We start from the raw sequence: 24,269 nt of genomic DNA, 5'->3' as shown, positions 1-24,269 counted from the left end.
CCTGCAAGAGCTGAGAAATCTCAGGGATGATGGGAGCTGAGCTGATTGGACACTGCTGCTAAGACTAGGCAGGCCTCTTTGCAAGCTAATGTCACCGCATGGGGTCCATTTGCTCTGTGTAGCTTATTCTACAGTGCAGGGAAAGTACCTTGATTAATATGCTACGTGAAAATAAAATGGATTGGGGGGGAAATCATACCACGCGGTTATAAATATTAATTCACCTTTGTATGGGATCGCACATAATTTTCAATATATTTTTGAGGCACCTTCAGTAAGAGAGCAGACTTGATCTCCAAAGAGAGTGGCATAATTTTTTAAGGCCCAGTTAATACATTATTAAATATCATTTGTTTATTAATCTACTCTACATGCATATAATTCAAGGCACTAGGTGCATTGTGTGACAAAGAACAGTATTTTTTTTTTTACCCTGTGGGGAATTTATGTTTTATACCTAGCAGAGTTCAACTTAATCATATTATATAGAGGTAGTAGCCCCTGGTAGAAGTACCTGCTAACTTCTAGTGCGGTTACTGCTCTCCCCGAATCTCTCCATGGCACCTGGTGATTAGGGTAAGCAATAACAGCAACCACAACCCAAGCCCCTCCCTGCCATAGAGTTCCTTCAGACGCAAGGTGACCCTGAAGGACAGGCTAGAGCTGCCTCTGCCGGTGTCCCAGATGGTAGTACTCTATAGAAGTACAAAGCCGCATCTCTATGGTGAGGAGCTGCTGGTGGACTCCCAACTGCAGACCTTGTGTTTAACAACCCCCACACCCCAATACTTCACCCACTACACCACCAGGGCTCCTTTACTTGGGTTAGTGAGAGTGGTTTTTTTTCTTCAAGTTTCATGTTTTTAAGTTTAATTAATCATATTATTGTGAGCTTCTACAGATATTATAACATTCCGTGATTTAATTAGATCAAACATGATTGTACAATTGCAACCACGGTTTCCAAATATTTTCTTTCTTTTTCAACTCTTTGATATCAGCTCCCCATTATACCCTCCCTCTCCCACCATATTCCCCCAAGAACCCTTATTATTCTTATTCGTATTATCATTTTGATTTGTTTTGGCCATATCTTACCCCATCCAATATATCCATTCACCTACAATTTTGTCACTCGCTCCCCTCCAGTGGGTTAAACTGTCGTCCTTGCTATCAAGCCCCCCCACCCCCTGTCCCCACCCTCTCTTCCCATATCCTCAGGGAATCATTACTCCTATTACTGTTTCTGAAAGGGTTATCTATCTTGGCTTTCATGCATGGAATGATCTTAATTATGCAAATGAACATATGGAAGTCTATCAAGATTAAGGAGGTAAAACAAATACCATAATAGTAAAGGAAGGAAATACTAAAGAACTAGAGGATAGTTTTGTGTTTCATCAGTGCTGTGCTGCACCCTGGACGGCCCTTCTGTGAGGGACGCCCAGTTATCTTAGAGGTGGGTTTTGGGTCTCCACTTTGTCCATGCTCCTTCTCATCAATTTGATTGCTTGTTTTTGAATTTCTGGTATCTTTTCCCTTCGACACCTCATGATCACACAGGCTAGTGTGCTTCTTCCATGTGGGCTTTGTTGCTTCCCTGCTAGATGGCCACTTCTTTAATTTTAAGCCTTTAAGAATCCAGATGCTATATCTTTTAATAGCCGGGCACCATCAGCTTTCTTCACCACATTGTCATATGCACCATTTTGTCTTCAGTGATCATGTTGGGAAGGTATCATATAGTGCCACATTATTAGAATAAACTGTTCTTGTGCTAAGGTAAAATTTAAGTAGAGTCCCAAAGCCCATCTGCTTCCTTATAGTATTTACATATATAGATCCACCTCTTTATATATTTGCCTATCTATATTTATACCTATTTACATAATTCTTACTTTCTTCTTCTTCCTCTGTCCACCATTATATTTACCCATTGCTTGCCTCTCAGTAATTCCTCTCAGATGCATTTCAATCGATCCAACACAGCCAGGAACGCTACACTCTCTCACCATCAGTTTTAGTGCCCTTACTCTTCCACTGTCTCCGTCCTTATCTGCTCACCACCACCCCCCCTCCCCTCCTTTGCCCCCCAGGACCGAAGGTTCCATCACTGTCTCCTGGGGCTTGCTTATCCTGCCTGTCTTACGTGGCTTGACACAAAAGGAAAAAAGAGACCATACAAATAGCTCCAGGTCTCACCGTTATCCTGACCCATGTAGATGCGTATCTCTCCATTCAGCAGCGGGAAGGACACGTTATGAACCGTCAGCCCATCCCCACTTCTCTTGGGGTTCCACGTCCTGGGACCCGCGTACCCAACAGCACTTACACCCTTTGGTCCTCAGCCTCCTGCAAGCCCCGTTGCTCTTCCTGCAGCCAGGGATAGAGCGGTTTAGTGCCTCCCACTGCCCCCCTCCCTTTACACCTTCAGGCTTTCAGTGTGGCCCCTTGTGAGTGACCCCCAACCAGTTCAGATGCAGTGCCAAGCACTGCCCCCTGAGTCAGATGTCTGCTATTGGAATTCCTTGGGGGCTTCCTGTCTTTGCTCCCATGGCTGGTCTGTCTCACTCCCTTCTTGGTTTGCCCCCATGTGGGCGGGTCGGACCGGCCGGTCTCCCTGAGCTGTGTCTTCAGGGCTGTCCTCTGTAGTGCTGTCATCCAGGGAGGGGACCTCATGTCCCCAGCTGAGGCCCTGTGGTCCTCTCTGTGAAGGAGCTGCTCTGAGAGGGCCAGCAGGGGCACCGCCCGCTAGGACTGACGCATGGAGTGAAGGCTCCTCTTGCTCTCCCTTTCCTGTGCAGACGGAAACACCTTTCCCTTGGGTGGATTAGCGCTCTGGTCCCCCATTGCCATCTGTTCCACCCCCACCCCGAGCGGGGAAAAGATGTCTTTCAGCACAGGTGCTATGTGCATCTTTTTAAAAACTTTATACAGTGGGGGACGGGAGACAGTGGTCAGTGTAAGATATAGACATAAAAATGATAATTCACAATTTATCAAGGGGTCATGAGGGGGGAGAGGGGGGAGGGGAAAAAAGAGGAGCTGATACCAAGGGTTCAATAGAAAGTAAATGTTTAGAAAACGATGATGGCAGCAAAAATGCAAATATGCCTGATACAGTTGATGTATGGATTGTTATAAGAGCCATAAGAGCCCCCCCCAAAATGATCTTTGAATGACAAAATAAACACAAGACATTAAAGTTTATTTTTAAAACCTTAAAACAACCTTTAATGGAAGGCGTATGCATCCTTGGGTTGGTTGAGCTCTTGCCCAGAGGAGCTGATCCTCAGCCCAGGACGACCACAGATTGTCCGTAGCTGAACCAGATGTCTGACTGCAGGGCCCTGGGAGTGGACATGGGACAGTGCTACTGACTGAATATTCACCATGGGGTCGGCCTGCTGTGCGAAGGAATGAGACTGTGCCACCCAGTGCCCTGCCCGTGCACTTGAACCTTTGTTCAGCCTGAGCTTTTGTTCCTCAAGCACCCAGTGCCATCAAGTTGATTCTGACTCCCAGGGACCGAGAAGACACGGTGGAAGCTGCCTTGTGGGTTTCCATCATGGTAACGCTTCACAGGAGTAGAACGCCTCTTTCTTTTCTGGAGTGGCTGGTGGTGGGTTCGAACTGCTGACCGTGCGGTTATCTGTCCAGCTTGAAACCAAGAACCCCTTCAGGGCTCCTCTGGAGTTAACACCAGGCACACCCATTATTATTTGTCAAATGGGTGAATGCTTGGGAGCAGAAGCTGCTTTCTTAGAAGAAATGTCTCGCCCAGTGGGCAGCCCGAGTCAGAGGGCTGGGTGCCCCCTGAATCAAGAAACGGAAGGTGGGGAAAGAGGCCTGTGGGGCAACGCTTAAGAAAGGCCGATGCTCCTCAGCCGACAGCTGGGGCAAGCGGAGGGTGCTCGGATACCGGGACTAGGAAGAACAGACACCTGTCTGGAGACGCAGTCGAGGGGGCGTTTGTGAGGTGGGAAAAAATGAGTCAAAGGAAACGTTCACTTGGGATGACTTGGATTTTTTAGATGTGCATGTAGGACTGAGGGTGGCGGGCTCTGTGCTCGTGTGAGGTCCCACGAGGGAAGCTGAGAGTGTGAGGTGCCCAGACGCCAGGATTTCCGATTTAAGGGCTTCGTGAGTTCTGCCGCTCTCTGGGTTCAGCGGGGGCTTCTGGGCGTCGTGACGTTGGCTGGTCTCCACGGCTCCAGCACTGCCATGTGTGCAGAGGCCTCCAGATGAGTGGCATGCTGAGTCTTGCCAGGAGGGCAGTGCACGGGCGTGAGCCCTGGGTGGTGTAGCATCTCCATGTGTGGTGTCGTAAAACCCCCAGTCACCTGGCTGCGTGGCTTCCCAAGATTCCCCAGTTTCTACAGCTGCTGGACCCCATGCCTCCCAATCTGCGAAGGCCCCTCAGTGGCGGTAGTGTCAGGAGATGGATTGCTAGCCACAGGTCAGCAGTTCGACATCACCAGCAGCTCCTAGGAAGAGGAGGCTTTCCACTCCCTTGAAGAGTCCATGGAGGAAACCCCCAGAGGCAGTGGTCCTGGGTCCTGCAGTGGTGCTACCAGTCGGCACAGACTCGATGGCAGCGAGTCTGGTTTGGGTTGTCAGCAGCCTGGCCCGGGATTGGTTGCACATCGGGCTGCCAGACCACAAGTTGGGCTTCTTGGCGCCCACCGATCTGAGGAGAATCACAAGGCGGCCTGCTCCCGTGTGCATCTATTGATAGGCCTGTGTAGGCTCGCTAAGTCAGTGGGAGCCAAGTGCAAGGCCGTGGGGGAACCTCACCTTGCTCACGCATTAGGCCTGGCCCTGGTTGCCTGTGTAACCGCCTCTTTCCTACCTTTGGTTTCTGCAGAAAGATGTGGCCCTTAAACCTCAGGAACGCGTGGAGAAGCGCCAGCCCCCCCTGACCAAGAAGAAGCGAGAAGCACTCACCAACGGCCTGTCCTTTCATTCCAAGAAGAGCCGCCTCAGCCACCTGCATCACCACAGCTCGGACCGAGAGAACGACCGCAACCTGGGCCAGCAGCTGGGGAAGAGGAAGAAAACGCCCAAGGGGCTCCGACAGGTGAGGGTGCGCGGCCGCTGGCTGGGCCGGGACGCCGGGCTGCAAAGCCCCTCGCTCTGCTCCCAGGTGCTCGCTGCCTGGCTGGGAGACCACAAGGCTAAGTCACGGTGGTTCGCTTTTGTGGGTGTGTGTGAATGACTGGTGTTCTGTGGAACGTACGACGTGGATGGGGAGGCCACTGGCCGCTAGTGCAGAGCCAAGCTTGTGTGGCAGTCCCCGTGGTCTGGCTCGCAGGGTGCAGACTGCAGACGGGTCAGGCGTTTGGATGTGTCTCTCTCAGACACACACACATGCACATGCTCTCTCACACGTTCTCATACTCTTACACACTCACTCACACTGACACTTTCTCCTCTCTCTGACACTCACTCACTCTCCCAAAACTTCTCTCTCATACTCTTTCACTCACTCTTTAATAACCTCCCTCCCTCTGCCTGTATCTTAAGCTTCCCAGATACTAAAGATGGCCGGCCCTCTCCTGCCAACAGTTCTTGCCCCAAGATTTTCTATTTCCCCAGGAAAAGCCATGCTGCTGCGACAGGCAGATGACCAAGCCTCTTGATGCCCCCATTGCCCTCCACCTCTGTGCTCTGCTAATGGTCAGAACCCCAGGGGTGGGGCTGGCTGGCCTGTCCACCCTCGGGAGGGCGAGAGCCTCAGGAGCAGATGGCTCCTGTGCCTGGCAATCCCCCCACGAGATGGAGTCACAGAGAGAAGTGAGACTGGACGGCAGTTTGCCCCCTGCCCCACCCCTCCTCCACATGGGGTGCTCGTGCCTGTGCCTTGGGTCGATTTGGTTTGGTGGTGGGCGGGACCCTTGGACTGGACTTGACTCTCAACTGGAAGGAAGTGGAGAAGAGGGGGAGGGGAGGGGGTTGGGTTCACAGAGCAGGTGCTGCTCATTAGAAATAGAACAGGTTCGCAGCTGCCTCTCCGAGGAGGGAAATGACCTGGCATCGTACAAAACAGTGGCTCCAAACCTTGAAGGTCGTGAGTGTCGTATCATGAGCCTTTATTAAAAATAATAATAATTTTAAAGCCGGTTTCCAGCGCCAAGCCTCATAAACTACCATCCTGGGATGGTCAGGCCTCAGCAGTTGTCGGTTTGGGCCGTGTCCTATTGGGCTGTGGTCAGTCTGGTCAGTGAAGCCCTCTCACGAAGCAACAGGGGTGTCGTTAGGTGACGATTTAGGGGTAAAAGATGGGAAGGAGCCATCAGTTCTAGTGGGAGCTTTGGTTTGAGAGTGGCCATTGACAGGAAATGGGGGGCACAGCCCTTTGGGAAGCATCTGCAGCGATGAACTCAGCAGGGACCAGAAGGCCCCTGGGGCCGCATCTTTCTTTGTGACCAACAGGGCAGTGTTTCCAAAGGTACCAGATGGGCGTTAGGGCAGGATTTCTGACTCTGCGCCCGGTGCACAGCATGCTGCAGGCATTCAGTGAAGGGCTTTGTAAGCTGTAATGCTCACAACTCTGGCTGGTAGGAGATACCCCGGTTATTTTCAGGTGTGGAAAATAGGACTCGCGGACACTGGGACTTGCCCGAGACCAGTCATAGGAAAGGACAGTCAGAACTGAGACCTTGGCCTCAGCTTGCCGAGACCCTGCTCCGCTTTCCTGGAGTTCTCGGCCTCCCTTGTTCGAGGTGGCATCTGTGTATGAAGAGAAAGAGAGCTCCAGTTCAGTCAACACGCGTTTCCAGAAAGGGCACGGATCCCTTGGTCAGAGAAGTGACTTAGGAAAGCGCCACAAGACACAGGTGAACTCCAAAGTGCTAGAACAAAGGAGGAGGTAGAAAATGGGGAACAGTCACATCTGGATAAAGGTATTTGGGGGGGGTGTTTGTGGGTGCTAAGACTTGGTTCTACAACAGGTGATGGGATTCATGACACCTAACTCCTGCTTTTCTTCCCGTGAGGGATGTGAGAAAAGTCCTTGTCCCCTGTTACCTGCTGTAGTCAGGTCTTCACCTAGGTCACCTTCACAGCGGGCTTCTCACCCCCTTCAGGCAATAAACCAGATTTAAAAAGGAGCTGGCACTAAGCTTCCAGTTCCTGTCCTTGAATCTGCCTTAGTCCTAGACTTGAACTGCATTTTCCTTCCTATTTCTTCCTGGTAGAAAGCGAACGATTTTGGTGTCCCCCACCCAACGGGTTTCAGGATGGCGAAGAAAACCAGCCCTTGAGTGTATCCTTATAGAATCGTGGTTGGTCCTCCTGGGAAACCTTCCAGTGCTAATGGCACGTGAAGTCAAAGCCACCCCTGTTATGGGAAGGAATCCTTCGAAAGGCCAGTGGTTCTGACTCGCTTTTGACCCGCCCTTTGAGAATCCCAGAGAAAGGAAGAAGGCTGCTTCCCGATTCTGGTGTGGATGGTGACAGAATGCTCTGCTCTATGGATCAAACTTTCTGTTTCCAGGAGGAAGAGAAACAGAAGGTGGTATTTGAAATAAAGCCACCACTGTCCTCAAATCCCTAGTATTCTTGGAAGGACATGGGCTATGCCCAGACCAACCACAGTCTCAGCCTGGTCCTGCCCATCTGCAAAGTGAAGGATTGGCCTGACTGCCCAGCCCCTCCTCCCCCGCTAGTTACACAATTCTCTACATGTATGAGTGACATGAGAGAGTCTGGCAAAGGAAGAGCTTCCTGGGTCTGGCGGTAATTGTTTCTGTCACTGGTGTCATGTGAAAATGTGTTACTGTGTATGATTGGGTGAATGGCAACAGAGTGGTCTGTATTCCATTCCACAGTTCACACAGGTTTTGTGTCATGCCATTCATTCGTGGCCATCCCCACAATGATCCACCATGCAGCCTACCTCCTCCCAGAGTTTTCCATTGGTTCTCCTCCTCCATCCCTAACCCTTGGGAATTCTTTCCCTGCTAGCTGTTGTTAGGTGCTCTCCAACTTGCTGAAAACCCTCACAGCTGTGAGTCAGTGCTGACTCCTAGTGATGCCATGGGCTTCCAGGACTGTAGCTGTGGTCCAACCCCGGAGGAGCTGTTGGTTTCCAGTGCTTAACCATTGGGCTAGGTCCTAGGGCTCCCCTTTTGCTCTTTACCTTAGTTAATCATTTTGTGACGTGAGCCCTTGTGGTGTTGTGGTTTCATTCTTGTGTGTGTGTGACTGGTTGTAAGGTGACACACTCATGTTTCACGATCACAGAAGATTTCAGAAATTCGCTTTAAGAATTTGGAAAACAACTTTCCTAGGAATCCAACTGTCTGCATGAGTCACTTTCTCTCCTTTTTATAAGATAAAGTTGCCGAATCTGCCTTTGCTGGGAGGTGGGGGGTGGGGAAGTGCATTGAGAGTGGGCTTTGGGGAGTGACTCTAAATTAATAGGTTGTTGTCTAGGCCTCTTACCGATGGGACTAGCAGCGAAAGAGGCCTGGAGGAGGTGCGGGTGTATGGTCTTTATCTCTGACTTGGCTCGAGTGGATTAGGCCTGCATCTTATTAGGGAATGGTACTTCCTGAGCAAGCTACTTAATGCACAGCCTTCCTGTAATTATGGGAAGATGTGACTCCTGAGTGGAGAGGAAATAATAGGATTTTTTTTCTTTTTTATCCCCGAGAATCCGTTGAGGACTAATCTTTTTACTGTGAGAGTGCAATTATATACTTTTATAGGAGCGGCAAGTCGTTCTACCACCAAACCGTTTCCCCTTCACTTGACTGATGGTAAAACCCCGATTCCTGTGATGTTGTTCCATGCCATCAAACAAAAGCCTTTCAGCTGGCACTTAACCACCCCGATGGAACTTATTTGTGGGATTATGTTTCGAAGTGTAAATACAGGCTGGCTTGGAACACGCTGAGCCGGCAAGTGTCTTGGAAAATGAGCGCATTTAAAAAATATATATGGTACATTTGAATATTCTCTTTAATTCCCAAAGGGGGTGGGGGTAAACTTAGCAGGATTCTTTTTTTTAAGTTAAAGAAAGGAGCCAGAGATCTGCTGTATGAATAAAGGATGTCTCTCTGACCTCTCTAAGCTTGAGGAGCCCTGGTGGCAGAGTGGTTAAGTGTTGGACTGTGATCTGCAGGCTCAGCAGTTCGAAACCACCGGCAGTTCCGCTGGAGAAAGACGGGCTTACAACCTGGGAACCCACAGGGGTAGTTCTACCCAGTCCTATAGGGTCACCATTTGTCGGCATTGACTCATTGGCAGTGAATTTCGTTTGGGTTTCTCTAAGCTTAAATTTGACCTCTATGGAGTGATGTCCTCATACACTTAAACGAAGCCCAAACCCACTGTTGTCTGCTTGATCCCAAACACCCTGACCCCGTAGAACAGGAGACAGCTGCCCTCTTTCCAGGAGCAGACTGGTGAGTCCAAACTGCAGACCATTTGATTCGCAGCCCAGTGCTCCACTCGGTGTGACACCTGGCCTCCTTGTTCTTACCCTTAGACTTGAGTCAAAACCAGTTGACGTTCCTAATTGTAAGGATATGGCGGGGATCCTTTTCCCCTCCCTCTGCTAAAATTTAGAAGTGGACGAGCTGAAAGAGAGCTTACCCATTTCTTCTTCTGAAGGAGATTTGTTCTCTTCTGCGGAGACTGAGCCACAAGGAAACCATCAGAGAATACAATGGAGTCACATGTTGCCAAGCCTTAGACCTGAGTGATGACTTCCTCAGAAGCATTTGGGGAAATGTAGCCCTCCTCTCAGGCCTTGACATTTGTTTTCCTTCTGTATGACTAACTGCAGTATCGTGGAGAACGGTGCAAAACTGTTTTAGTACTTTGTTGTTTGGGGGGGTGAAATCAGGGTTTTAAAAACAGACATTGCAGGAGGAGACACTGCTGGAGTTAGGGAATGCTCAGCTTTTGGCTGGGACCAGGATTTCCACAGACGCAACCACCATGAACAGAGCCCGGTTTTAAGAGGTGAAGCACTGGGACCGTTTCTCCCCCTTCAGAGGAGTCAGTGCTTGGTGTTCGGTCCTTACATCGTACTTTGGCTGTGCTCTCAGGAGACTAGTCTCTGCAGAAGGCCGTCATGCTTGGTAAAGTAGACCGCACCAAACCAGACCGTGACCCTCTATGGGTGTCCCAGACTGTCACTGTTGAGGGGAGTAGAAAGCCCAGTCTGTCTCCCTCGGAGCTGCTGGTGGTTTTGAACTGTTGACTATGCGTTGACCACTATACCCCCAGGACTCCTTGGTAAGTAGAAGGTTGGGGGGAGGGAGGGGAGAAAGCCCCCCAAGGAGATGGATTGACACCAGGGCTGCAACAATGGGCAGCGTGTAGTCTGCCCTTTCTGTAAACCAAACACAGGGAAACAGAGTGTAGTGAACGAGGAGTTACTCTTGTTCTCAGGCACCTTCCCAGTGATCCTGGGTGCAGCAGAATGGAACCCTGCCCAGCCCTATACCACTGTGTTCATCTCGCTAACATCCTTCCACTTTCTGCTCACCCGCTTCAAAGCATGAGGTCCTTCTCCAGGTGCTGATCCCTCCTGGTGACATGTGCAAAGTGCATGAGCAAAGTCTTGGCATCCTCGCTTCGGGGGGTAGCATTCTGACTCTCATCTCTCCCAAGACAGAATGGTTTCTTTCTCTGGTAGTCCCCAGTATAGTCAATGTTTTCGCCCACACCATAATCCAAAGCCACCATTTCTTCTCTGGTCCCACATATTTATTGCCCAGCTGTCACCTGACTTAGAAACGACTGGAAATACCATCACTAGGAGCAGTTGCAGGAGAAAGATGGGGCTTTCGACCCTCATAAAGAGATACAGCCTCGTCAGCTCACAGGGGAAGTTCTACCCTGTCCTAGGTGGTTTCTGTGAGTTGGCATTGACTCAGTGGCAGTGAGTGAGGGGCAGGTGTCCTCAGTCTTCAAAGTGACAAGCTTGGTTCTGAATACTCTACAGTGATCTTGTGCCAGAGGCCTTTTTAGCGCATGCGAACTCTTGTAGGTTCAGTGGCCAGACCAGACCCGCAAGGGCAACCCTTCCATCTCCTTCTGTCTGAGCTGTAGGAGTCCCGGAGACGGTCGCCTCTGGGCAGTTTCCCAGAGGAAGGAGACTTCATGAGGTGACGCTGGCCTTTGGAGAAAACACTTAGTCGTCTGAAGCAGAAGAGACACGGGTTGGGGACTATTTTGGGGGACTCCAGGTCGACCATGACCTTGTGAGTGTGAAGGACGTGTGTGGGGATGCAGCGGGTGGTTTAAAAATGCTTGCACACCTCTTCCCGCGGAGAGATTGCTTATGAGGAATGGAGAGTTTCCTTCAGCGTGGAAATGCCAGAAGAACTCCCATTTGGTGGAAAATATTAATGTTGCTGTTCGGTGCCCTTCAGTCCATTCAAACTCCTAGGGAGACTACAAACCACAGAACAAAGCAAGCCAGAGGGCCGCCCCATCCTCACGATCGTTGTTCCGTTTTGAGCCCAGTGCGCGGCCACCGTGTCCGCCCATACTCTTGGCGACCTTCCTTCTGGTCCTGACTTCGTATGTTAGCAAGCATGACGCCCTTCTCCATGGACTGGACTCCCCTGGTAGCATGTTCAAAGTACGCAGGCACCAATCACCTTCTCCGAGGAGGGCAGTTGGCCCCAGTGCTGCGGCTGTAAAACGAGCTCTCTCCTGGTGGTTGCCCCTGTTCTGTGTATCGGCGTTGCATGTTGGCCTCATCTGGAGCAAGTGGTTGTATAGGTGGACGAGGGCCGTGGTGTCGAAGCCGCCCCTCCCGATGCAGAAGGAAGTCTTTGCCAGTGGTCCTTCCCACCACGGACTTCTAGTATCGTAGTGTGTGGTCTTTCATTTCCACGCGACTTAGCCACGTTGCCTGAGAAGCTCTCTCTGGCATGTTGTGTTGGCAGAAATTAGCTAACAAAGGACGATTGAGAATGGAAAACTTTGAACAGACCCGGTTCAAGTGGCACTGCTAATTAGTTTGGAGTGGAAATCCAGGCAGAAATCACATAGGTGTTTTTCCAGCTTGTCTCTGGGGCTTTACAGATTTCTGGGAATCAGAGTATTCAAAACGCTAATGTAATGAGAGCTTATGCTTTATAATGAAGAGACACCTGAACCTTGATATCTTCTCTGCCATAAATTCATTTGTTACAGGGATTCAACTCCTGTAGGCATCTTGAGCTAGTATCGAGAAAAGGTGAGCTGAGCCCACAGTTAAATCAGGCGTACTCCATAGTTCATCACTTCACACTGAAAGCATTCATTGGGATTCCCTCTGCTTTTCAAAAACTGTGTAGCAATGCGAAAGTTACAAACTCAGATGTGAAAGACAATAAAATGTTTTTTCCCCCATCTTAAGAATTCAACTTTTCCTTGCCCCGCCCCCCCCCTCCCCAAAGTACAGAGATAAGAGTTTAAAGCATGTAAGGAAAAATTAGAGTGGGTGGGGTTAGGGGAGTGGAGATTGATTTTAAATCTCTCCTGTGGGTTTACTCCAATATGATATCAGAATAAGATAGCCATGTTTAACATCTGGTTATGAAACCCCAGATCAGGCATGTCTCTAGGTTGGAGTCTGCTGTGCTTGATAGACTCGTCTGGCGGTAGGGATTAGCTGTGCATTATATGGGAGGTATTGCTTGGGGAAGCCTGCCATAAGCAGGAGCTGCATGAGTGGGATCTTGTTTTTGTTTGAAGTTGAGCACTTGTAATGAATGAAGTCGCAGGAGCTTTGTGGTGTGCGTTCTAGAAGGCTTGCCTTTGTGACTGCCAACTCCAAACCTCCTTGGCAGGGACACGTTCCATCGGTTACCAATGCCAGCATGTATGTGCGTAAGCATCGCTTCCAACGGATACTTAGAGTGGTCATGGCCAAGGGCGAATCATAGCTCAAATATTGAACGGTTGTCCTTTTTAGTAAAAATGTGGTAAAAATGGACTAACATAGGACTGTGCCCCTTTCCTGTGAATCCCGTAAAATAAAAGCCCATGTAGGGAAAATGGTGGGGTGGGAAGGGGCCGCAAGGAAAAGTCTGGGTGGGAACTCTACAGAAATGGGTCCATAAAAGGGCGACCTTTTCTGAATCGCGCCGTCAGAGCTTGCTTTAGGTCTCTGAGCCTACGACTTTATTAAGCACCATGTAAACCCTACTGATTGTGGGAGAAGTGGGGCAGACGTGAATGGATCCCAATGCTAGCTCTGGAACTTCCCCTTAAGACCAGCCATTGAAGCAGGAGGAGGACTCATCTTTCCTCTAAACGCTGGAGGGGGCGTAAGAGTGAGCCCTCTCTCTGGACTCAAAGCTGGGCTTCTGTGTGCTCATTTCACTTCCCACTCTGGTGTTTCTGGGGAGCCCACTGCCATCCCCATGTGGTCAGATCGCAGCCCAGGACACCAGACCAGCCTTCTTGGGCTCCCTAGCCCCATCTCCACTCCCGTCTTACACATGGAAGGTCTTGAGTGGGGGGTGGGAGCGGGTGGGTAGCTGCAGTGGGTGGGTGGGGAGCCAAGCAGATGGCGGTGATCGCCACGTGCCTCGCGATTCCCGATTCCCGTGGGAGTTGATGGTGGTGACAGGCAGCTCGCAATGTGCTATTTACAGCTTGCCTTTGCAGTCTCTCGGTGACATCTGAATGCTCTTTAGCAACTGCTTTCATTACTGCCTTTCGAGGAGCTGCTAATTGAAAATGAAATAGTGGGTGGGCTTTCAGGCAGCTCACAGGCAGCACTCCACGGTGAATGCTGGTTGAGAGCGATTGGATGCCCCGGTCCCCAATCTGTCATTCTTTTCCCTGGGAGGCAAAGCCAAAGGTGTGTTTGAAGGCTCAGTGTGTGGAAGGCGCTGTGTGGATTTGGGGAGGTAGCTGTGGGAGGGGGCTGCGTTCTTCTGACTTAAGACCAAAGGAGCCACGGCGATGCTGTTGAGCAAGCGTGGGACTGCTAACCCCAATGGTAGGTGGTTCAAACCCACCAGCTGCTGTGTAGGAGAAAGATGAGGCTGTCTGTACCTGTAAATATTTACAGCTCAGAAACCCTATGCAGGGTCACTGTGAAATGGAGTGGAGTCAAGGGCAGCGGGTTATTTGGTTTCTTAACTAAGAGGCAGTTCGTTTCTGAACACTTGGCTAGAGCTTAGTGCCACAGTGGCCTCAAGGATCCGATAAGCACTCCTTGTGCAGGAGTCCATCCCTGAGAACTTTGCATGGATCTCTTTAAAGGTGAGCTCTGGAGTACGAGGCTCGTCTGACTTTGGCTAGTATCTTCAGTGTTGCCCTTTGATTTATCGCTGGGCGGACACCCTCCTCCTCCCCTCTTCCTCAAGCTGTTGCCGCAGCCCCTGTGTTCCAGAAGATGGCTATTTGAGCTCATGAGCTTTGGGCTATGTCTTAGGGCTCGATAGAGAAACAGAGCTTCCCTGAATGTGTGGCGGCGACTGCCATCTTTGGCTCTTTGCTAATACAGTCAAAACCCTTGAAGGGGTTGATAAGAAGCTTCCATTGTTGAATGCAAAAGCAGTGATCTGAAACATAACCCCCTGCCTAATTCACCATAAAAAAAATCACTGAAGGGGCTGGGGGTGGGGAGGCGTGCAGAAGAGTTCTGGTTGTTCCTACTCCACTGGTGGCATGACTGAACCATTTTGAACCAGTCGGAAGCCTTGGATGGTGGGAAGCCTCGGATGTACACACCCAGCTTTATGGTGAGCGATTCTGAAGGTTTAGGAGATTGCTAAGGGACTCCAAAAGCCTGACACCACCCCACCCCACCTTCCCCCAAATCTGCAGACAGGAGGGTGAGCTCTCCCAAACCCACGACCTTCGAGTCCAACCCAGTGGAAGGTTTCTGCGGCTGTGAATCTTCTAAGGGCCTGCGTGTTCTCCTGCAGGGCCGCTAGTGGCTTGGAACCACAGACCCTAGGTTTTGCAGAATTTATTGTCAGGTGGCACACCAGCCCCTAAGGAAAGTCCCCTTTCAGCTGCCCGATTCCCGTAGATTGCATTCCACTGTGTACAGTGCTTGCGTTCCATGACACGACAGCTGTGCAGCAGCAAGGGGTCTAGTGTACGGAACCGTGACCTGGCAAAGTGCAGATGTCACTTTAACCATGGCAGGACGGTACACTCAGGTTGCTTAACTTGCACGTTGTCTTCTCTGTTGATGGTGTGTGCAGCCGAGCCCACCCGCACGACAGAGCAGAACCCCCTAACCTCACCCTTGGCAGAGGCTGGCGTGTCTCTCCTGGCACCCCTGTGTGAACGTGAATCACCAACCTTTCCTTAGCAGCCAGGTGCTAAACCAGTGTTTCACCAGGGCTCCTATCTTGTTTCCCTATAAACCAGCTATTCGAGACCCCTTTGGGGGTAGAACGACCCGTTCACAGGAGTCCCCTGATTCATAACAGTAGCAAAATGCCAGTTACGAAGTAGCCACGAAAATAATTTTATGGTTTGGGGGGTCACCACAACATGAGGAACGGAATGAAAGGGTCCCAGCATTAGGAAGGTTGAAAACCACTGCTGTCAACCCTGTGAGGTGATACGGTTCCTTCGAAGGCAGCTGGGCGCCTCCCGGCGCAGCGAGAGAAGAGCATGATGGTGGGTTGGATTGGACACTCCCAGTGGGCGACGGCTGCCCCAGCCGCAGGGCTGTGAGCTGCGTGCCCTCCCTCCGAGTCCTGTGGGAGGCAGGGGTCGCTGTTCTGAAGGAGTAGCTTTCCTAAGCGTGTACATGGTGAGTGGTTTTATGGCTCATTCTCAAAATAGCTTTACGCAGAGAAGTCCTGTGCAGAACAAGGAGTGACCTCCCTCTTGGAGGTGCCGGGAGCTCTCTCTCTAATTAAATATGAAGATAGGTGAACCAGGACTGCGTTCATTTCGGCGCAGACCGGCAGCGACACGACCATGCAGGATAGTGTAGGTGTTATTGAGCTTGAAGTGCTGTCTGTGTATCAGTGGTTTCCAACCACTCCATTCCCACCCTGCCCCCTGAGGGGAATCTGAATTTCTACCGAATCAGGGCCCCTATAATCACAGCCCTTTCCAAGGGAGAAAGATGAGGCTTTCTACTCCTGTAAAGACTCGCAGCCTTGGAAACCCACAGAGACCATTTTACTGTCGGTAGGCTTGTTTTACCCCTAGGGGCACTGGTGGCATAGTGGGTTACGTGTCAGGCTGCTCATTGCAAGGTCAGTGGTTCAAACCCACCCGCCTCCTCTGAGGGAGAACGTTGAGACTATATGCTCCTGTACAGATGTAAAGTCTCAGAGACCCAAAGGGGCAGTTCGGTTCCTCCCTTTAATTTCCCTGTATGTTGGAATGCACTCGACGGCAGTGAGTGTGTACTTTTTCTTTTTCCCAAATATCGAATCAGAACCTGCAACATACCAAGAGCCTCAGTTTGTACTACTCATGCCTATATGATCATCACCTGGGGATCTACAAGAATCAACCTGGGACCTTGTTCAAATGTTGTTTTGGCGTTAGTATTTCTGAGTTGAAAGGGCAAACGCTCAGGAGGGGTCAGAGCAGAGTGAACCTGTTGGAGGCCCTGCGGGCCTGGCTGAGGGACCTTCGTGAAACACCTCTGCTCCACTTAGCCCACTCCCCACCCACAGCCCCTGTTTGACCATGAGAACCCACTGTTATTTAGCGAGGCCTGGGTCCGAATGAGGTTTCAATGGTGGACCCGTTTGCGGTGTGCTGAATGAATCCTGCAGCATCCCTTCTGCCTGCAAGGGATGACGCTTTCTCCAGGTGCTTGCAGAACCTCCAGGTCTTTTCACACCTGGGGGCCTGTGAGGCCCCTGCAGGATCTGTGAGGCTCATGTGACATCTTGCTGGGCACAGCTGACTCCCTCATAGGAGGCTTTCTGCTCCCGTGAAGAGTGACAGTCTCAGAAACCCGTAGGGGCAGTTCTTCTCGGTCCTGTGGGGTTGCTACGCATTGACAGGGCATCCAGGACAGTGAGTTCCGTTTTTCAGTTTGAGTCCCTCTGCTGGGTGTCCCACTGGGCCCTACGTTCACGGATCCCAGCCCTGCACAAGCAGCCACCTTGACCTCCGTGTCCGTCTGCCAACAGTGACCTCCTCCAAGCAGGACATTCCGCAGCCACAACTTGCATCAGCTGTGGCCAGGAGCAGCATGGGGCACCATCCCCCACCATGCTCAGACTCTGAAGCGGTCCTGATTGCCAGAGTTGGTGCTGCGGGCTCCACGAGTTGACCGGGAATGGACTGAGAGCAATGAATCTGTGCTTTCTGGGTAGGGATTGTACACAGAAGGGTCTTTCGAAAGGATGGTCTTAGGACCACCTACATCAGAGCAGTTCTGGGGCTTTTGGCAGATTCCAAGGGGCTCACCCCGATGATGAAGCCAGAATGTGTTGGGTGGGAGTTGGGGTACCGAAGCTCCTTTCTTACGTGACCCCAGTGCAGATACAAGGGCCCCCCTTTGAAGCACATAGGATTGTACTTTGTAGATGGGTTAACCAAAGGAAGGTCAGCTTTTACCCAGGGACCCAGTTGAGAGGGTGGGGAGAGGAGGAGGGATGCAGACAGGAAAGGCCGGGTCAAAGGGTGGGAGAGTGATGTCACACAGCTCGTATTGCAAACAATGAGATGAAGCAAAATTGTGTGGAGTTGTTGAAGCTTTCCAGCAATTTATGGCAAAAACAAAAAAGTCTGAAAAAGGAAACCACTTTGTTGTTAGCAAACCTTTGGATCATTCTCAAAAATTGCAAAACACATCTTTTGTAAGATTAATTGTCTCACTAACTTGGCCATGTCCGTGGTCTGCCAATTGACTTGTTAAGTAGTATTGGCAGAAAAGAAAGGTTTCTACCAAATGCCCCTCCCCCTGCCAATTTATTTTGTTTTGTTGTTTTGCCGTCAAATCCCTTCCAACTCAGGACGAACGCTAGACCTGCTCCCATGAGTTCCCGAGGCTGTACGTCTTTATAGGAGGAGCAAGCCACGGCGTTGCCCCAAGCAGCAGCTGGTGCAGTCAAACTGCTGCCCTTGCACTGAGCCCGGTGTGTCACCTACTACATCACTTACAGGCTTTCTATATAGGCCTTATACTACCTCTCTCCCCCAAATACTACTAATGTCAAATGGCTGCATGTTTGGTAGGTGTGTACTAGGTGGCCACTGTTAGAATGATTGGATTATTCTTAACCCACTTGCTCCCTAAAACAACACCGCTCTGTATCAATATGCTGCCCGGGGTCTTTCCCCTTTCCTCCCCCTCAGGTTCTGCTTGCCCCCTCTTTCTGTCTGCTGATAGGCAGTGAATAGCGTTGAGCTCTTAAAGTCTGTAAGCTTCATCAGTCCTTAAGAGTGTAAAGACTGGTGGAATTTGGTGGCAATGTTGGGGACAGGTGTGAATGAAATCTGGAAATGCTGCCCCTGGGCGTATGATGATTTGGGCTGTGAAGACCGTTCACTGCTTACTCGTTACTAAGAACATGTCAGTGTTCCTTTTCATAAAGCATTGTCCTTGGGTTTGAGGTTTGGATTATCCAAATTCAAAAGGAAATATTTTGGTAACCACATGTAATAAACACCCTCGGGTGGCTTTTTATGTAACTGGTAGACCTACACTTATCATGTCACAACTGCCCGAGATGTGTCAGCAGTGGGTAGCTGTGAGCTTCTGCTGCACTGCGGTGAGATCAGAAATGCCGCCACTTTGTATAGCTAGGCCAAGTGGCATAACTTGGTCCACAAAGACAATGCTCTATATCCTACGTAGGTGAGTATCCACTGGGGTCTTAAATGCTGGCTAGCAGCCATCTACGATGTAACTCCTGGTCTCTTATTATCCAGAGCAAAACTAGTAAAGAAAATAAATCAAGGAAACATTTAGTCCAAAGGACTAATGGACCACAGGAACTGTAAGTTTCAGCCCCTCGGTCCAGAGGAACTAGATGGTGCCCGGCTGGCTGTACTGTCGGATGCTCTGACTAGGGCCACACTGGAAGATCTTGTACAGATGAGGAGAAACATTAGTTCTGTGCTTTTCGGAGAGCTAAAAGGTAGGCAGTTCAAACCCCTTGAGCAGCTTCCCAGGAGAAAAGACTGACAATCTCCTATAAAGATGGCAGTCTGGACAACCCTGTGGGCTGGTTCTGTTCAGTCACATGGGGTCACTATGAGTGGAGGTTGATTTTGATGGCACCCAACATCAAGGGCACCCTCAACTTTTCCCGAGGAAATGGGGAGGACGAGAACACTCCTTGCCTCTCGGAGGAACATAAAGCTCAGTAGGCGTCCTTCAGTAGCCTTCAAGCTGAGTCATACTGGTAGAAACCTGAACACCCACTTGCAATCACTTATCATTGCTTGCCTCCTATCTCTAGGTTCTTAAACTCTAAATCTGTACTTCTCAGTGAGGGTGGCAGGCGGGCATGGGAGGAGGTGCTCAGAGGATGAGACTGGATGGCCCTGTGGGAAGGGAGTCTGTTAGGGTCACTTATGTGGATTAATGCCACAGTTCTCTAGGTAGAGTGAAGGGTGTGCACCTAAAAACTACTTTACAGGAGACTGTCCTTGCCCTTCTCTGCCTCTGCTTTCAGGTGGCAACCCATCTTTCCCTGCACTCCACCCCCATCATGGTGTCCACTACAGGCTAGAGCCAGTGGTTCCCAAAGTGGGTGATATTGCCTCCTGGGAGTCACTGCTATGATCCAGGGCGGTCTGCTAAGGCAGATACCTACACTTTATCCTGGATGATGCACTGTACTGTAAAAGTTTTTCATAGCCAGGTGGGCGCTGAGAATTGTGCTGTTGTGTTCTGAAGGAGGCAGTAGACCACAGGAGTTGGAGAGTCAATGGTGGACGGTTGGCTCCATGGCTCTCTTCTTCCAGCCAAGATCTCTTCCTTGCTCTTGACCCAGCAGCCAGGATTCCACGGGAGAACACTCCGGTTTGTCTTTGAGCTTCCTAAAGGCTTGGCTTTCCTGGTCTTTGCTCGCTTGACCCTCTTCACTAAACATTTCTGCTTACCATCTTATCTGAGTTCTTTGTGTCATTCAGCAATGTTTCCTCTTGGTTGAAAACTTTCAAGTTGGCTCCGTTGCTTGCCAACTAGATAAAAACAATGCCCTTCCTTAGGACATTGTATGCCTTTCCCTAATCTGATGCCAGGCTTTCCTTCCAGCTCCGAAAGACCTGCTCCTAGCTCTCTGCCCATACCAAGCGGTAGCTGGCCTCGTCGCTCTTGGCAGAGTCTGGCACTTGCTCCACACGCCTGTGTGCCTGTGGTTACACCAGTCACTTTGTCGGGACGATCCTTCTCCAGCCCTGTGCTGTCTCCCAGATGTTTGTCTCATCGCTCGCCTTAGAATTAGTTGTATTTTCTTCAGGATTCTTAGGATAGTTTATCACTAGGGTGATCCTAGACCTCACCAGCTGGCCTAAGACATGTCTGAAGGTTGATGGCATCGCTAATACTTTCCGACAGTAAGTATAAATCAGGGCTTTCTGAAAAACTGGGATATAATGCCACTCTATTTTTAACCCACTTTGGGCCCTTTTCATATCCTAGAGCATTTTAGAGTTGACTGGTGTGTTAGGCAGAGTTCTCTAGAGAAACAAAACCAGGATACTTATGCATATATATATATAACAGTTAATTAATTCACACAGCAGTACAGAGGGCTCACTTCAACGCACTTTCATGGAGCAGTTAATATACTGGGTATCCTTCAACTCATGTGAGCTGCTGGGGTTGTGCATGGCAGGCCGAGTCTGCCTTCAGGCAACAAATAGCAGGGTGGGTCAGCCACAGTCGGTAGTAGTTTGGGAGCTAGGTGAAGCAGGCCCAGATGGGATCTCGAATTCAAGCAGTGCGAGGTGACAGGATCCACCAGCCTCAAGCTCAGTGGATGTAAGCACCAGCCGAGTTGCAAAGCAGGTCTCAAAGGAGCCTCAAGCTCTAATGACACATACATGGGTTAGCCTGGCCACAGGTAGTGTAGCACACAGGTTGAGGCAGAGAACTAGCTATAGCAGCACACTGGTCCCATCACCAGAAAGCCAGAGACAGAGGGGCCCGTACAGAGCCGTTTACCTCTTTGCCCTCTGATCAAACTGCGACCTGATTAATCCCACATGTTCCTATTGGCCAAGTTGGCACAATAAACCTACGTATCACAGTGGGATACACCTCTTTCTCCCAAAAGAAATGCCAAACTCCCAGTGTTCTCCCTGTCTGTGTGTGTCTCTCTCTCTCTCTCACATTGTGATAACCAAGCAGCCCAGGCTGTGTCGTCCAGTCAATTTCTACTACTCATTGGGTTTCCAAGGCATCCATCTTTATAGAAGCAGACCTCTCGAGACCTTTCTTTCCCAGAGCGACTAGTGGGTTTGGACCCCTGACCTTTTGGTTTGTAGCTGACTGCTTAACCACTGCACCATCAGGACTCCTGTAGTACCAGCTGGGAAGCCAGATCCTTCAGACCCCCTGCTGGCAGCCTCGTGAAGACCAGTGAAATCCTTCCTCTGGTTCCCATATGCATTCTCACCCCTTCTCAGTCTGTTCCCTGGACACCAGTCAGCCTTCTTTGGAAAGCTTGTATTTGCTCAGCTGATGCCCAGATGGAAGTGCCCCGGAAGCAAACTCCCCTGATCTGTAAATCATTAAGATGGCCACAAGGCCATCAGTTTGAAACCACCAGCCAGCTCCATGGGAGAAAGATGAGGCTTTTCTACTCCCATAAAGAATGACAGCCTAGAAAACTTACCAGGACAGTTCTGCCTTGTCCTCTAGGCTTGCCATGAGGAAGAATGTACTCAATGGCAAAGATTTGGGTTGGGTTTGGGAGATCAATGGCCTGCTTCTCCAGCTTTGTCTCTTGTCTGCTCTTGCTCTTGGGGTTCTGCCCCTCTGACCTTCGTCTAGTTCTTCAGACATGCCCAGTACCTTCCCCCCCCCAACCCCCCATACACCCGATGTCCTTTCCCTAGGCTTTCTGCAGTGGGTGCCTTCTTGTCTCATAGGCCTGGGCGGCAGGGCTACATTCTCACAGTGGCTTTCCCAGCTTCTGCTCTTTTCCCAGCATCCTGCCCTACTTCTCCCTTTCCGGTACACAGAGTGGTTTCTGGTGTTCTGTAGCCTTTCCTTTCCCAGAACCCCTGCCCTCTGCTAGACGCCAAGCTCTCCTGAGGGAAGGTGCCCTCTTAGCCCTCTGTGGCAAGACAAGGGGGCTTGCGAAAGCTCGTGGAAAAACTCCATTGTCTTTTCATGCCTGTCTTCTGTGAACTTCTCAAAGCTCCTTCGTCCTTGTAGCATGTGCTTCTGGGCCGAAGAAGAAGGTGCTCCCCCAGGGAACGTGGAATGATGGAGGGCTCGAGTGAGCCTTCCTTTTCTAAGGCATGCTCATCCTCTTGCTGTCGTCTAGCTTTAATTGTTTATAGGAAAAGAGAACGAGAGAGATTGATTTGATTGATTGGGATTGGCATTAGGGCTTTTGTTTTCCCTCTCTGGAATATGAGTTGAAAACATAAGATCTGCATCAGCACATTCAAACCCAGCAAAACTTGATTCTAAGGATGCCCCGCCCCTCTGGGAGCTCCTGCTCTTTTGGGGGACAGATGTACAATTGGCCTCCAGTGTTCTAGCCTGGAAGGAGTCCAGGGCTGCTAGGGGACCCAAGGCAAACTGGTCCAGGGAGGTTGCGCCCTCTGGAATTAGCAGAGGCCACCCCAAAGACTCCCAGACAAAGAGCAGAGACCAAGAGGAGCAGGGTGGGTGGAAGTGAGGAGGTGGAAATTACTGAGTGTATCCTTCCACCTCCAAATATATATATGTGGCTACCAGCTTTTTAATGGAACACATCAACTGTTTTTAGTAGCAGAGCATGAACAGCATGCATGACTGGTCTTTGCCCTGGAAGGTCATTGTCCTCCATGTCCTCTGCCTAAAGGGTCTTGGCCTTAGGAAACAGTCCAATTGTATTCCCTTTGAGAATGGCCTCATTCATTCCTTCTCCCCACATTTGCTCACTCAGCAAACATCCATTGAAGACACGTGGTGTGCCAGCCCTGCACAGGAAGCTTAGAAATGACACACATAGGGTGTGGACAAGAAGGACTCTGGCCTGGAGGGTGAGCAGCTTGGTTGGTGCAGCCTTTCTAACTTCTGGAGAGTTCTTCACAGAAGGCTGCCTGGGGTTGAGGGTCAATCCAGTGTCTTTCCAAGGAAACCCTGGCTGACTAGCATGAATCCCTCCAGACACATGTGGGAAATGCTTTCCCGTGACTTCCATCATGCTGTTTGTCCAAACACCCCTGACCTCTCCCCTGTGTTTTAGACGATTCAGAAGGTTGCTCTACCTTGCTAACCGCACTGGGGACTATTAGGAGGAGCCCTTGCGGCCTAGTGGGTTAGGCATTGGCTCCTAAGTGCAAGGTCAGCCGTTTGAAAGCACCAGCCACTTCGCAGAAGAAAATCTTTACTGCTGTAAAGATTTCTAGACTTGGGGACCCACAGGGGTAGTTCTGCTCTGTCCTATAGGGGCGCCATGAGATGCAACTGACATGCTTGTGAGTTTTTGTTTGGAGGGAAGGTGAGAAACCGTATTGGGTTGTCCATCAGACCTCTTGGTTTCTTATGTTTATTAAGAAGATCTTTAGGTTCTCCCATGTTTGTCCCTCACGTGCCACTTGCTAGGAATTGGCTGCCCCAATCGTTTTATTTTTGTTTGTAGATTCTTGAACTCTTAGGGGTCAGTTGTTTGACACTACTTACTGCCCATTACTGTACTCTGGACCACTACCTACCTGTTTACTAGAAAGGGTTTATTTCTGGTCATCTGACCCAGTTTGAAAACTCTTAACTCCTGAAATTCTGGTTATCACAAAGTCTTAGATTTGTATCCAGAGACAGAGATGTACCTATATACTTGAGTATAAGCCGACTCGAATATCTGTCAAGGCACCCAATTTTACCACAAAAACGGCATTAAAAATGTGCTGAAATATATATCCGGCATGTATGTTCATCTGCTCACAGCAGAAACCAGAACAGCTCTATCTCTTCCTATCATTTCTATTTGCTTGGTGGTTGAAACTTTCTTTCAATGCAGAGAACTCTAAAATGCCAATATTTGAGTAGCAATTAAAAAAATCATTCTATTGGGGGCTTTTACAGCTCTTGTTATAGTCCATACATAATATTCATTGTGTCAAGCACATTTGTACATATGTTGCTATCATTTTCAAAACATTTTCTTTCTACTTGAGCCCTTGGTATCAGC

The 24,269-nt window shown here is 50.0% G+C and overlaps 1 protein-coding gene across 1 annotated transcript in view; it reads left to right on the top strand.

Annotated features, from left to right (window-relative positions):
* AUTS2 (activator of transcription and developmental regulator AUTS2) overlaps nt 1-24,269 on the top strand; it is a gene marked incomplete at its 5' end in the record, with an annotated part of 1,172,671 nt that overhangs the window by 255,320 nt on the left and 893,082 nt on the right. Inside the window, one exon of the mRNA XM_045284531.1 lies at nt 4,868-5,080. Coding sequence (XP_045140466.1) covers nt 4,868-5,080 — 213 coding nt within the window. The remainder of the gene's footprint in view (nt 1-4,867; nt 5,081-24,269) is intronic.

The sequence above is a fragment of the Echinops telfairi genome, unplaced genomic scaffold (genome assembly GCF_000313985.2).
Source record: "Echinops telfairi isolate 266 unplaced genomic scaffold, ASM31398v2 ScPeMD7_5;HRSCAF=22, whole genome shotgun sequence".
Classification (NCBI taxonomy): domain Eukaryota; kingdom Metazoa; phylum Chordata; class Mammalia; order Afrosoricida; family Tenrecidae; genus Echinops; species Echinops telfairi.
The sequence above is the reverse complement of the archived record's forward strand: the minus strand, read 5'-3'. Positions and strand labels throughout refer to the sequence as shown.